This window comes from Gekko japonicus, unplaced genomic scaffold, assembly GCF_001447785.1.
Source record: "Gekko japonicus isolate JY-2015 unplaced genomic scaffold, Gekko_japonicus_V1.1 scaffold834, whole genome shotgun sequence".
NCBI lineage: Eukaryota > Metazoa > Chordata > Lepidosauria > Squamata > Gekkonidae > Gekko > Gekko japonicus.
Window position 1 is genome coordinate 407,170 of NW_015165855.1, and position 14,968 is coordinate 422,137.

The 14,968-nt window shown below is 51.2% G+C and overlaps 1 protein-coding gene across 1 annotated transcript in view; it reads right to left on the reverse strand.

Annotated features, from left to right (window-relative positions):
* Window positions 1-14,968, reverse strand: part of PCDHGC3 (protocadherin gamma subfamily C, 3) — a 108,433-nt gene that overhangs the window by 39,811 nt on the left and 53,654 nt on the right. Inside the window, exon 3 of the mRNA XM_015411132.1 lies at window positions 8,366-8,427. Coding sequence (XP_015266618.1) covers window positions 8,366-8,427 — 62 coding nt within the window. The remainder of the gene's footprint in view (window positions 1-8,365; window positions 8,428-14,968) is intronic.

The window sequence follows — 14,968 nt, forward strand, 5'->3', positions numbered from 1 at the left end:
CCACCCGACATTCGTGCCTTTCACGCGGCAAATTCTCCGTGTGACCGGGGCCACAGTTTATTTTTGCCACCGTGTCCTCAAAAAAGACTGGTAAAAAAGTGAATTAAAGGGGGAGGGAGGGGGACGGGGCGCGCATGTATGTGTTTGACTTTGCCTAAAGCATGTCCGGCCTGGCGCGGCCTTGGCATGAAGGGGCTCAGGGCGGCACAGCATCTGTGCTGGAGTCGTCTGTTCTACTGCCATTTTTCCTGTTGCTGCAGCAATAGTTGCCCCTCATGAGTAGTGCTTCGTAGTTGTCAGGAGAAAAGAAGGGGCGGAAGTGCCCCTTTAGTTTCACCGCTGCTAGCAGGGAACAAGGAGCTTCCTGCTGGGGTTGTGTTGGGTACTACAAGTTGAAAACACTCAGTATATCTGGGGTTAAATGTTTGTTTATGTTACTCACAGGAAGTCACATCTTTCTCATGTAACCAATGTTCTTTAGCTGTAGAATGCCCAGGAATTTTCTCCCAGATCTAGGAATTTGATTGGGACTAAAGTGTCAAGGTGTATTACCATTTTATGGCTTCTCTTCCCATCTTTGTTTGGTGTTCTGAAGAAGAAGAAGAGTAGCCATAATCACTCTCTTCTAGTTTTGTCTCTGTAGAGTAAGGATGTAGCCAATTATGCTCTGTTGGTATTTTCATCCCAGTTACCCTTCCCATGCTAGAATTTAGTAAAAACTTTATATTTTAATCACACATGGACTCTCAGTCTGAATTATTTTACTCTGGCTCTGCTGGACCATCTTATCTCTGCTAAATACCATTTTTTTTTCAATATCTCACTATCACCCAACAGGTTGCCAGCTCTGGGTTGGGAAATTCCTGGAGATTTGGGTGCACTGTCTGGGGAGGGACTTTGGTTTCGCCTAGAAACACAGGAATAAAGAGTTGGAAGGGGCCTCGAGGGCCATCTAGTCCAACCCTCTGAAAGATGCAGGAAATTCACAGCTACCCCGCCCCCCGCCTTCTGCAGTGACCTCTGCTGCATGCCCTGCTCTGTGGTCTACCCCCCCCACCCCAAAGCTGCCGTTTTCTCCAGGAGAACTGATCTGTGGACTGAAGGCCGGTAACCCTCCTTCCTGCCCTTCCTCTTCCCCTCCCCTCCAGGGCTGTGAATGAGAAGCCAAAGGGGCCCGAGCCGATCAGACAATTCGGAGGGGCTTGCTGAGCACCTTCTGGGCAGAAGCAGGCTTGCAAGGAGGAAGATGGCCCTACTGTGTTGGCATGTAGGGCCCGTTTTTTGCTCCCTCTGTCCGGTGCCCTGCAGAAGCCAAGGTGAGCAAGAAGGAGCCCTCCTGCACCTTCTTCAGCCTGCAGCCTTGAGAAACAGAAGTAAAAGCCCCTGGGACACAGGGGCCCTTCAGGATTATTCCGGGGTTGGGGGGGGGGGGAAGTGGGGCTTTATCCTTCGGCCTGCTTTATCTTTCGGAAGTAACGAGCAGCTTTGCTGTGTAAAGGAGAACTGTGGATAACGTGAAAGGAAACGCAGAAGTGGTTTGGTGGACTGCATTGTTGGAGTGTGTTCTGGGTGGGGGCGGGCAGGCACTGGCCGGTCCTCTCTCCTTAACAGAGACCTGCAATGCAGAAGTCACCCAGCAAAACTTTTCGTAGCCTAACATTTTCACCTGCAAACTGCCCTGGGTATGGTTGCCAACTTCCCCTTTCAGAGAGGCTTCATGGGATGTTATTTGCCAGGTGATGTTATGCCAGGAAAAGTTCGGCTGCCTGGTCCCACACATTCAACCAGAGAGCCCCAACTTTTCTGAACCTGTGGGCACCTTTGAGTCCTGACACAGGGTGGTGGGCGCGTGGCCATGTGGGAGGGGCAGAGCCAACCACACACACAGAGGAAGCTCAAATGCAAGGGATAAGATGAGTAAATTTTAAATATATGCTGGGAAAGAGGAGTCCGAGATAATATAAGACCAGAACTGCAGTGGCAGCTGTTGCTGAAGTGTGCTTTTAATCTGTACAGCCAATCACCTCTCAAATGGGCAATTAGAAGCTCTACTGGGCAGGGGCCCCAACTTGGCTCCACCCACTTTCTAAAAACACTTGGTGGGCGTCAGGAAAAGGGTTGGTGGGAGCCATGGCGCCCCAGGGCACCACGTTGGCGACCCTTGCGTTAAATATCATGAAAAAGAGGAGGTCATTTTTCCTCCAGCACTAGCTGCAGGCCAAGCTCTGACTAAGGGGGCCGTTCAAAAGCAGCCATGCCCAGCAAAGGGCAGAAAAGCGGGACGGTCACCTTTTTAAAAACCAGCCCGGCTTGCGCGCTCTGAACGGCAGCCTGAGATAGAAAAATGGAGCAGGTGGAGCCTTTCCTGTCCGTGCCGGCAGAAGCTCCATCTGCTCCACGTCTGCATTCCCGGCTGCTGTCAAAGGCACAGGAGCAAGGCCAGCCGGACAGGTGGCAATGCTGGAGGAGCCTGCCACCAGCACTAACGGGACCTCGGAAGGTACGCCAACGGCCAGTTGCTTCCCATAAAATCCCTCATTAGCAATTCATTAACTCCTGCTGCTGCTGAGCCGGTGCCAGCTTATTTGATCAAAGGCGATGTGGAGTGCGGAGGAAGGCTGCCGTTTGGGGGCGGGGAGGAGGCAGGGCTCCTGCACCTTTATGGGACTAGCAGGAAGCCACTGAGTGAAGCTCCCTCTCTCCCTGTACCTCCCCACTCCAGAATACTCTTTGGGAATCCCTCATTCGGGGAGAACAGAGTCTCACAAGATGTGCTTCCAATGGGAGAGGTGCTGCTGTATGTGCCACCAACTCTGCTCTCCCCACCAGTGTTCCCTCTAAGCTGAGTTAGTGTGAGCTTGTTGTTGTTGTTCAGTCGCACAGTCGAGTCCGACTCTTCGTGACCCCATGGTCCAGCTCCCGCCAGGCCCTCCGGTCTTCCGCCGTCCTCTGAAGTTTGCTCAACTTCATGTTCGTTGCATCAATGACACTGTCTAACCATCTCATCCTTTGCCGTCCCCGTCTTCTTTGACCTTCAGTCTTTCCCAGCATCAGGGTCTTCTCCAGGGAGTGCTCCCTTCTCATTGGGTGGCCAAAGTATTTGAGCTTCAGTTTCATTATCTGGCCTTCCAGGGAACAGTCAGGGTTGATTTCTTTTAGGATTGACTGATTTGATCATCTTGCAGTCCAAGGGACTCTCAAGAGTCTTCTCCAGCACCATAGTTCAAAAGAATCTATTATTCGGCGCTCGGCCTTCCTTATGGTCCAACTCTCGCAGCCATACATGACTACTGGGAATACCATTGCTTTGACCATGCGGACTTTTGTGGGCAGGGTGATGTCTCTATTTTTTATCATGCTGTTTAGGTTCGCCATCGCTTTCCTCCCAAGGAGCAGGCGTCTTTTAATTTCATGGCTGCTGTCACAGTCTGCGGCGATCTGGGATCTTGCCTCTGGCTCACACATTTCTGTCTCTGCTCAGGAAGGATGGCTCCAGTGCAAACTAATTTATGCAGTAGCCAAATCACCTGCTCCCAACTTTAATGCCAGTAGCTCACAAAGTAGAATTTTTGCTCACAGGGCTCCACAGCTTAGAGGGAATTAACAGCTCATCTCCAGACTCCAGACATCAGTTCCCCTGAAGAAAATGGGTGCTCTGGAGGGTGGGCTCTCTGGCATTGTACCCCACTGAGGTCCCTGTCCTCCCCAGGCTCCATCCCCAAATCTCCCAACCTGGGGCTGGCAACCCTACACCCCTAATCCCCTACTAATGACCAGAAGGGACCTGACGACCCTACACCCCCACCTCCACTCCTGCAGTGACACATGCACAGCCCCTGGGTCCTGTGCTGGCCTATCCTCGCCCCCCTCCATACTTTAAAAAGGACATCTTTCCCCCCACCCGGTGTTCCTGGCAATAGTTATGACCTCCAAAGTTTGATGAAGGGTAAAAAAGTGGGTGCGGTGGCTCAAGTGGTTAAGACACTGAACTGCAGGCTGGAAGGTCGGTAGTTCAGCAGTTCGAGACCCAAGTGTGCCGCATGACGGAGTGAGCTCCTGTCTCTGGTTCCAGCTCCTGCCAACCTAGCAGTTCGAAAGCAAGAAATTGCAAGTAGATAAATAGGTACCACTTCTGTGGGAAGGTAACAGTGTTCCGTGCGCCTTGGTGTTTAGTCATGCTGGCCACATGACCACGGAAACGTCTTCGGACAGCGTTGGCTCTTCGGCTTTGAAACGGAGATGAGCACCGCAACCCGAGAGTTGGATTCGACTGGCTTTCGAGCAAGGGAAACCTTTACCTTTTCCTTAAAAAGTGTGGGTGGGGAAATCAATAGCTTCGATGAAGGGGGAGGGAAAGGATTTCGTGGCTGACCCTATGGCATACCGATCCGTGCTGTGCCAATCTGGCTTCTCTTCCAAACCTGAGGAACAGGTTTCCTCCCAGCTGGATGTGGGAAAAATCTGACACGTCTTAAAGATGCAGGCTCTCTGCTAAGGTGATGTCTGTCTCTGTGGGCCCTCGGATGCTGAGAAAGAGTGCTGGCAATCACCGACTTCCTTTTTGCACAAAGCTGCTGGGATAGGTACCAAAAACGAACACAGGCTGCGGCAGAAGTACTCTAAATGGAAAAGGCCTGAACTGGGAGGCGTAGCAGAGTAAGGAGGAGTAAAATTAACACGCTGAAAACACACCGATCATACAAAGAACCACTCCTTTCTACAACGTGGGAAATCACCATCGGTGCAAATACGAGGAGTTAGTACAGCTGTAAGCGAGACACACTGATGTGTGATCCTCTCTTTGAAGGCGAATAATTCTGCCTTCTGTTCCCCGGTTATTCTTGTGGTCCAGGAATTAAAAAAAGTCCTCCAACACTCAGGGCCTCATTCTATTGCACTTGGGACTAAGACTGCCATCATTTCCTGGCGGGGTTCCCTGAGATGTTGACAGTTCCGCAAAAGGCAAGGATTCTGCCAGTGAAGCTTTTCCAGCTACGCAAGGAAGGAATGAGATTCCTGCTTCCCAAAGAACTGTTAGATGCACAGCAGCCATGCCAGGAAAACAAACAAGCCAACAACCCCCAAACTGTGAATCTGCTTAGATCTATGCAATTTATGCCTCGCTTTATACTATAAGCCACCTCTTTAAGATATTCTGTTTTGCGCATGAATGTAAGAAGATCAAAGCACCCAGAGCTTGTCATGTGCTTGTGGAATGGTTGGGGACCGGTACAGCTGGGGAACCAGCATGGGTATGGGCCGGGCTCCCTGTGCAGCATGCGCCACACATTCCAGAAAATAACACGAACATCTCCTCCATTTACCTTCCTGCCAAGGGTGCCTTTAAATCACTGGGCAGCAGAGGAAGAAGTGGGTGGATGCATCCAGTGGTGTTTGCAAGCTAAGCACAGTCAACACAATGACTAAGTAGTTTGCATCCTGTGACACAAAACACATGTTTTCTCGAGTGACAGGTAGGCGGCAAGCCCATTGTCAAAAGGACCAGATCCTTTTCAGTGGTGGCCCCTACCTGGTGGAACGAGCTCCCGGAGGAGATCAGGTCCCTGCGGGACCTTATGCAGTTCCGCAGGGCCTGTAAGACGGAGCTCTTCCGCCATGCTTTCACATAGGGGCCGCCACTACCACCGCCACCAATAAGGTGGACAACATCGGGGTAAGGATGGCCCAGGAGGATCTGCCACAATTTCTGCGTGGCCACTGGATTTACCTGGTTGAGCTACAGGATAACATCACCCTGGAGAACCATCTGGAGACCATCTTGTTAAACTGAGTATAATTTTATTAACTGTCATGATTGTTTTATTGCTTTTATCTGTTTTATATGGGCTTTGCCCCTTGTAAGCCGCCCTGAGCCCGCTCTGCGGGGAGGGCGGGGTATAAATCTTAATAAATAAATAAATAAATAAATTGTTATGCAGATGCCCAAATGCCAACCAGGTATAAGGTACGTTCTGATCAACACCACTGCCATGATTACTTTGCAGGGGTTCATGCTCCTATGCCTTTCACAGCAGCTGGACACCCAGAAATTCATCCCCTCCCAAACACACACACACACACAGATCTATTTCAGGAAAAGCCTGAGATGCTAAAAGTCGGCTGCACTGAACCAGAGCTAGTTTAAAAAGCAGTGAGACTACAGGGAAGGGGGAAGATGCAGGCCCGTAGCTACAGTGGGGCATCTTGGGGCCTGGCCCCCCAGGCCCTGTGATTCCCAATTTTGGGGTGTGTGTGCAGGGTGCTCCCCTGATTTATTTAAAGGCCTCCTGAATTAAAAAATCCCAGCTATGGGCCTGGGAAGATGCAAGACTCTGAAGTTACAGAGTGTGTAGCTAAGGTGAGAAGTGAATCAAGAACGTCCTAAGTAAATTTGGACAAGCTGCTTCCCCTCCATCTTCAACATGGGAATAATCAACCTGGCCTACCTTGTAGGGCTGTTTTAAGTACTGGGGGGGGGGATGCACCAAGAAGGGCTTTGGAATATTTGCCAGAATGCCTCGCACCCACTGTTAGCACCTCCTAAGGCAACTGGCATCCCAGCTTTTCTTGCGACGGGCATTTTTTTTTTTGAGACTAGACTGTGCTGACTTTATCAGATAGGTACAGCATCTATAACGAATGTGTGATTCTAGAGTTTTCAGTATACTGGAAAACTCTGGTACATCTATGGGAGATGTGAGAAGGTTTTGATGTTCCACCACTGCTATCTCAAGCACACATCCTGACTACGGCTGCTTCACATGGTGACATTCTCAGTGGCAACACAACATCCACATGGCAGTTCTCCCCACATTTCCCTTTGCTCACCGGAGGGCTCTGCTGGCAACAGACCTATCTCTAGAGTGTTATAATATTATACCAATCTATCTACTAAGTCCTCTGATTTCTCAGCTTTTCTTTTTAAGCTTCTAGCCCTTTTCACTGCAGAGATATAATAGCACAAGTGTATCTCTGTAAACAGAAAGAGCTAGAGATTTACTTTTTTTAAAAAAAGAAAATTTAGAATTCAGAGGACCTAGTTGATAAGTTGATGTGGTGCTCTAAAGATATGTCAGTTGCCGGGTATTTTTTTTAAAAAGCTCCCACGGCCACACAACCCGGAAAATCTACAGCAACTAATAAACTCCCCAAAGCTGTTTGGTAGAATGGTGTGTGTGTGTGTGTGTGTGTGTGTGTGTGTGAAAGTAGATGCAGGAGTGGGATAAGGCAGGGGAAATGCCCTGTTTGTAAGCTGCCCTGAGTCCATGTGTGGAGAGGGCGGGGTAGAAGTTTAATAAATAATAATAAAAATAAAATAAATAATGCTGCCCATGTGATAGGACCTTGTAAAAATGCCCCGTAAAACCCACAGGGCATGCAAACACTCTCTAACTACCATTTCTCTGCAAAGGTCAATTGAGAAAGATTGCAGGAAAGCAGGGGGAAACATGAGAAGTGGGTGCTAAAGGAGGATGTTGCGTAGATACTTCACAAAGAAAAGCTGCTCTGGTTTGGATGCCAAATAGCCTAAGCTAGAGAAGGAATACCGGGCTTCATAGTCCAGAATCCTTCCTCAAGCTGAATATGATGCTGACTTTATAAAAGCCCCTGTGGTTGCCCTTTTAACAGCAGAGTGATGCACCTCGCACTGCAATAAGAACATAAGAGACGCCAATGTTGGATCAGGCCAAAGGCCCATCCAGTCCAACACTCTGTGTCACACAGTGGCCCAGAATACCAGGTGCCCTCAGGAGGTCCACCAGTGGGGCCAGGACATTAGAAGCCCTCCCACTGTTGACACCCCCAAGCACCAAGAAGACAGAGCATCACTTGCCCCAGAGTCCCTATCTATATCTTGTGGCTAATAGCCACTGATGGACCTCTGCTCCATATCTAATTCCCTTTTGAAGCTGTCCATGCATGTAGCCGCCACCACTTCCTATGGCAGTGAATAACTTTCCCTTGAGGATTCCTGCATATCAGACCACTTCAAGGCCCAAACATGTTCACCTCTTTTGTTCTTGACTGATAGCCTGACAAAATACCATCCACTTATCCCCACCAGAACTGGAAGTTACTGCACCCAGGCTTCCTTGCTGTCCGGCCCCTGAAGATTATTTGAAAATCTCCGCCTAGTTTTGGTAGCCGTGGGTAGAAATGGCCAACCATCAGGGCCAAAAATACCCCAGTCCAAACTGTCAGCAATGTCACCCACATGTCAACTCGTTCCTGAGACCCAAACTCACACCATCCTCTTTGGAAAGGTTTCTAGCCTCCCGTGTTCGAGGCACGGTGGCAGAGCACAAGTCCACACCTGAAACCAAGGAACATCGGCATAGAAGAAAAGAAACTGCTCCTCACTCACCCGCTGGTGCCTGGTCTCTGGGCTTGAGAGAACCGCCAGTCTGTGTTCACAGGTTGTGCTTGCTGAAAAAAAGAAAGAGAAGAAAAGCTGAAATGCTTCTGTTGCGACAAAGCAAACCAATCTTCACGTGGCCATTGCTGTGGGTCATGAACATGCTTTGGTGTAAACGCCAGGAGGAATATTTTAAATATAAATTGCACAAGAAGGCTGGGAGAGATGCTGAGTGAGGTTCAGCCATAGCTGACAAAGCTCACAAAGAGAAGCAGAGACAACCCCCACCCCACCCCAAATTCACACTGGACTGGCTGACTGAGGAAGGTCTCCAAATAATTTCCCCAGCAGAAGTCCCCTGAATAACTTTTCAGTAGGATCAGAAGATATGCTGTGAAATAAACGAAGCATGAAATAAGCTGGAAGGGGAATCGTTTAAACCAGAGAAGACCAGAACATCAGAAAGAATGAGCTGGGGGGGGGGGAGACACACCAGAATTAATTGCTACTCAGAGAGATCTAACTCTCTTGCTAACAGCTGAAATGCTAATTTCTTAATTTAGTCTCTTTTCTTAAATATGCCAGTGTAGGACTTTTGATTCCATGTCCTCCATTTTCCTTTTATCTTTCGCGAGATGTACGCACTTGGTAAGTTGCCATTTTCCCTGTTGTTTAAGATCAAAAATCCCACTACCCACAGCAATAATGATGCCTTTAGAAGACACAACAGAAGAGAGACACAGCAGCCCTGTCTTTGGCCAGATTGGCGAGTCCTGTATTACTTTCCACCCACATTGTTGCATTACTGGAACAATGGACATACTGTACACAAAGCAATACATTAAAAAATGCCACAATGAACTTCATGTTTGAATCAGTTCTTTGTGAGCACAGTGGGAATAAATGCCTCTGTTGATGTACAATTCAAGTGTCCAAATCTTCCCGCCATTTCCTTCATTAATCCTGCATTGATAATCAACTATAAAGGTGCAAAGGCCGGCTCCTACACTTTATTTAGAGAGAAGTCGCCTTTAAAAAACAGTGGGATAAAAAGTGCTTTCAAAATCAAGGCGTGAAGACCAATGTTCCCTCCAAGCTGTGGAGTCTTGTGAGCAAAAATACTACTTTGTGAGCTGCTGGCATTCAAGTTGTGAGCAGATGATTTGGCTACTACATAAATCCTTTTGCTCTGGAGCCCTCCTTCCTGAGCTAAGACAACAATCCGTGAGCTGGAGACTAAAAAACTGTGAGCTAGCCCACACTAACTCAGCTTAGGGGGAACACTGGTGAAGACGTAATCCACCTCCCATTCAAAGTAATGGCAGAATATTCACCTGCTTCAGTGGATCTGGATACTTTTGACCACCCTTGAACACGAACAACTTAGCCACTGTTTCTCCAGTGGGGCAGTGTGCCCCCCCTCCCAGATGGGGGGGGGGTTGGAATCCCTGCAAGGGGGTGGGTGATACGAACAATGGCACATGTCAATACTCAGAATATCCCAAAATATGTGCTGTGATATAGTGGGATTGCTGAAAAGGAACAGTGGGGTGCAGTGTTCCCTCTAAGCTAAGTTAGTGTGAGCTAGCTCACAGCTTTTTCACCTCACTCATTCTTGTCTCAGCTCAGGAAGGACGGCTCCACTATAAGCAAAAGGGGTGGCGAGCACGTGACCTGCTTGAGTTCCGGAAAGCAACAACTTTGTTATTTTGGCAGCCGGAATCATCCTGGACATGCATATCAACGCTACCTGAACTCCTAGATCTGCCTACACAGAGGCTTGTGTGTAAAATGGTCGCCTACAGCAGAAGATACGGTGTCTAGTAAAAATGCACACAGCGAGGCGGAGAATTCACACAAACGCACACAGCTGCCCACCCTTCGTTGTACACGCTGACTTCCCCCGTAGCCGCTATAATCTGGAGATCCAGAGGCTACTATAATAAAACGTTTGATCCTAAATTTAAACCCCTAAATGTATCCTGAGCAGCTGTCCCTCCTTATTATGTTTGTGAGAAGCAAAACAAAACCGTGCATCTCGGAAGTTCTGAAATGGCACCTTTTTATTTAGGCGCCTACGCGTGCATTTAGGCATTCCTAAAAATGAAGCCTCCGGGTCTCAAAATGGTACACAGCATTCCACAGGATTTCTGCACCAGAGAGCTAATATGGGGGGGGGGGGGGGGGAAGAAGCTGGAGAGAGAGGGAGAGAGAGAGAGAGAGAGAGAGAGAGAGAGAGAGAGGGAGGGAGGAGAGACAAGGAACTAAAAAAAACACAATCCAAACAGAATGGCACACGCTGCAAAATACTATGCTCATTTCCATGCCGATCTTAAGCCTGTCAGCAGAATTAAGAATGGAGGGAGGTGGAGAGAGACACAGAAAGAGAAATAAGACTCTAGAAATTAACAGAGGGTGGGTTTAAAATTACGGTCTGCAAATTACGTGGGAGGTTTATGTGGGCTCACTGTTGCCACGTCCCAGTCTTCGTTCAATGGCGTTTTCACTTTTAACACAATACCCTCTACTATTCCCACTACGCCACCAGCTAAGCCCACTGGGAATTCCCACTGATTTCACTGGGACCTGTGCAAAAGACCTTCCTGGAAGGCTGTGCATCCAGTCTCGTTAGAAGGTGCTCCTGTGGAGCTCCCAGCGTCGAATTTTGTACGTGTGCCAGATTCCTGCTGAGAAAGTCACCAGTTAGGATGACCAGTTTACAGACACATCTGTACCTCTGTGTGTGTGTGTGTGTAAAGTGCCTTCTAGGCGGCTCCAGCAAGGGGCTTTCGAGGCAAGCAAGAAGCAGAGACGGTTTTGCCACTGCCCTCCCTTGCAGAGCCTTCCCATCTAAGTACTGGGCCAGTGTTCCCTCTAAGCTGAGTGAGTGTGAGCTAGCTCACTGTTTTTTAGTCTCTGGCTCACACCTTTTTGTCTCAGCTCAGGAAGGAGGGCTCCAGAACAAACTAGTTTATGCAGGAGCCAAACGGCTCGCTCACAACTTTAAAGCCAGGCGCTCACAAAGTAGAATTTTTGCTCACAAGACTCCACAGCTTAGAGAGAACATGGGCTGACCCGGTTTAGCTTCTGAGATCTGACCGTACCACGTCACCTTCCCTCCCCAATGCATGTGTAGGACAGACCATATGGTCCCAGCTCACCCCCATACATTATTTACAAACTGTCAGTGCAATAAATGACCTTGTAATGGTGATAAGTCTGGATACTGCTCAACAATGATACAGAACCCAAATCATGGGAGAATGCCTGGGGGGGGGACTCCTTCGGGATAACTCCTTGTGAAATCAGTAAGCCTCACTCTATGACCCATTACAAACAACTTCGGAACACACAGCCACATTAGGCACAGCCTGCTGGAGTGAATGCATCAGCCGATACCCCAAACAGAATGAAGAAACACAGATATCTCTCTTCCTGTTCCTTCTGCCCCCAGCACAAAATCAATCCTTCTCCTCCTAGGGTTGCAAGGTCCTCCCCCCCCCACCCCGGCCACCAGGGATGGGGGGTAGGGTTGCCAGATCCAGGTTGGGAAACTCCTGGAGATTTGGGGATGGCACCTGGGGAGGACAGGGACCTCAGTGAGATACAATGCCATAGGATTCACCCTCCAAAGCACCCATTTTCTCCAGGGGAACTGATTTCTGTAGTCTGGAGATGAGCTGTGATTCCAGGGGATGCCCAGGTCCCACCTGGAGGCTGGCATCCCTGTCGCCTCCCCAAGGGAAACGAAACCAAAATGCAACCCACAAAACTGCATTTGCTGGGGGGGGGGAAACCCCCACCTGCCTTGCCTTTCCCTTGAAATCTAGATAAGTAAGCTCCTCCGAGCAAACAAGAGGACCTCTCTAGCTTGCTTCCATGACTCTATAAAGGATCCAGTACACAGACAATACTGATATGATTTGTCCTGCAGAACAGTTTTTCCAAGGCTTAACAATCAAGGACCCTTCACTATATTGGTGTGTGGCGAGCTCAGGAGCTCAGGAGTGAAGGCAGCTGACTGTGTAGTCCGAAATGACAGCCACATGCCCCCTATAAAACCTGCAGCTTCCGCCAAGGAAAGACCAGAAATCCACACACACACACCCCCGCCTGCCCACCAGCCTATTCTCTCATTATGGAAGTCTGGGGCAAAACTCCAGGGAAGGGACTGAAACTGGAAGCTCTTGCCGGGCACGGCTGTGGCACATCTTACCCCGTCCGATGGAGTCTGCAAAGCACTGCTTGCCTGCTCAAAGGCTAGGATGCTCTCCGCAGTGGTGGAGTGGCTGAAGGGCTTCACAAACAGGAAATCTCCCTGCTCCGACATCGGGGAGAGGCAAGACTTGCAGTGCTGAGCTCCAGCGGCGCCCACTTCAAGGTACCTGATAAAGCCCTCGGGACGTGGGCGCCCGTTGAAATTGACGGTGGACTTCCGGTCTGTCCTCCGGCTACAGCAGCGCGCTAGGAACCAGCCTGAGGCACAGAGGCCCGATTTGAAGCAGCGGGCTCCCACCACGGCCAGCATGACACAAGACACGAGAGAGATGGCCACCAGGGAGATGATAAGGTAGAGAGTTAAGTTGGGAGCCCTGGAGGGTGATTTCGGTAGGCGGTCCAAGGACTTGGGGAAGTCCTGCACAGCACGGTTCTCGGACGAGAGCAGGAGCACCAGGGAGGCCGAGAGGGAGGGCACCCCGTTGTCTCTGACCTCAATCACCACCCTGTGGGACACCCCAGGCTCCCTCAGCGCTCGGGTTACCCGGATCTCTCCGGAGTGGCGTTCCACCTTGAAAGGGGGGGCTTCGTTGGACTCCTGGAGCAGATGGTAGGAGAGCCAAGCGTTGTGGCCACTGTCGGCATCCACTGCCACCACCTTCGTCACCAGGTACCCAGGTTCCACGGGGAGCGGGAAGGCGTGGTGAAAGGCGGAGCCCTTGGGGACCTCTGGGTGCACAATGGTGGGCGCATTATCATTCTGATCCACGATGAACAAGTGGAGCGTGGCTGTGCTGCTGAGGGGTGGGGAGCCGGCATCCTTCACCTCCACCGGGACCTGAAAGACCTTCTCTTGCTCGTAATCGAGGACTCTAGAAGTATAAAGGCTGCCGTTCTCTTGATTGATGTGAAAATAGGTGGAGATGGGTAGGCCGTGGCTCCCATTGTCCACGATGGAGTAAGACAACTTGGAGTTGACGCCGATGTCTGGGTCACAGGCGGAGAGGGAAAAGACGAGAGTCCCTGGAGGGGTGTTTTCTTCCACGTGGGCTGTATAGGAAGGGATGGAGAAGGTGGGTGCGTTGTCGTTCACGTCTGAGACCTGGATGAAGATGCTTTTCTGCGTGGCTCTCGGAGGGAGGCCGGAGTCGGTGGCTTTAATGGTGATGTTATACCCTGCAGCTTTCTCGCGATCCAGGGGGCCGTCAGTGACTAGCGAGTAATGCCCTTTGAAGGAAGACACCAGTTTGAAAGGGATGTGTCTGGTAATCTCCAGGCGAACTTGTCCGTTTTCCTCTGAGTCGTTGTCCTTGGCCTGAATGAGCGCGATGACGGTGCCCAGAGGTGCATCTTCCTGCACAGGGCTGGATAGGGAGGTCAGTACAATCTCCGGGCTGTTGTCGTTGACGTCCACCACTTCCACGCGGATGTTGCAGTGGCCTTCCATGGCAGGGGATCCTTTGTCTTTCATGTAGATGGCGATCTCGTAAGCGCTAGATTCTTCGTAATCCAGCAAAGCTTTGGTCCGGATCTCCCCCGTCTGGGGGTCCAAACTAAACAAGCTGAGGAGTTTCTGAGGCACACTGTTGCTGGCCTTGAAGAAATACTCCACTTCCCCGTTGGGGCCTTCATCCAAGTCGGTGACGTTAAGCTTCGTGACGACGGTCCCCACGGGGACGTTCTCCTCCAGATAGACCTTGGAGACAGGGGGCTCGCACACTGGGGGGTTGTCGTTGGCGTCCAGGACGTGGACGGTCACCTTGGCCGTGCCGGACTGGATCGGCGTCCCGCTGTCCAAGGCGGTCAGGACCAGATGGTGGACGGCGGCCTTCTCCCTGTCCAGGAGCTTCTCGAGGACGATCTCGGGCATCTTGACGCCGTCGCCCCGCAGGTGGATGCTGAGGGCGAAGTGCTCGCTGGGGCTGAGCTCGTAGGTGGCGATGGAGTTGGAGCCGGTGTCAGGGTCCTCGGCGGCCTCCAGGCGGAGGCGGGTGCCCGGGTTGGCCACCTCGGTGATCTCCAGGGCGACCTCCTCCTTGGGGAAGCGGGGGGCGTTGTCGTTCACGTCGAGGATCTCCACCTCCAGGCGGCTGAGCTGGAGCGGGTTCTCGAGCACGAGCTGGAGCGGGAAGGCGCACGTGGGGCTGGCCCGGCAGAGGGCCTCGCGGTCGAGGCGCTCGTGGACCAGCAGCGCGCCGTCGGCCAGGTTGACGCGGAAGGCCGGCCGCCGGCCCTCGCCCAGCAGCTGCAGGCGGCGGGCGGCCAGGCTCCGCGCCTCCACGCCCAGGTCCTTGGCCACGTTGCCCACCCACGAGCCCGGCGGCCGGTCCTCCGGCACCGAGTAGCGCAGCTGCCCCGCCGCCGGCCCCGCCAGCCAGGCGGCCAGGGCCAGCA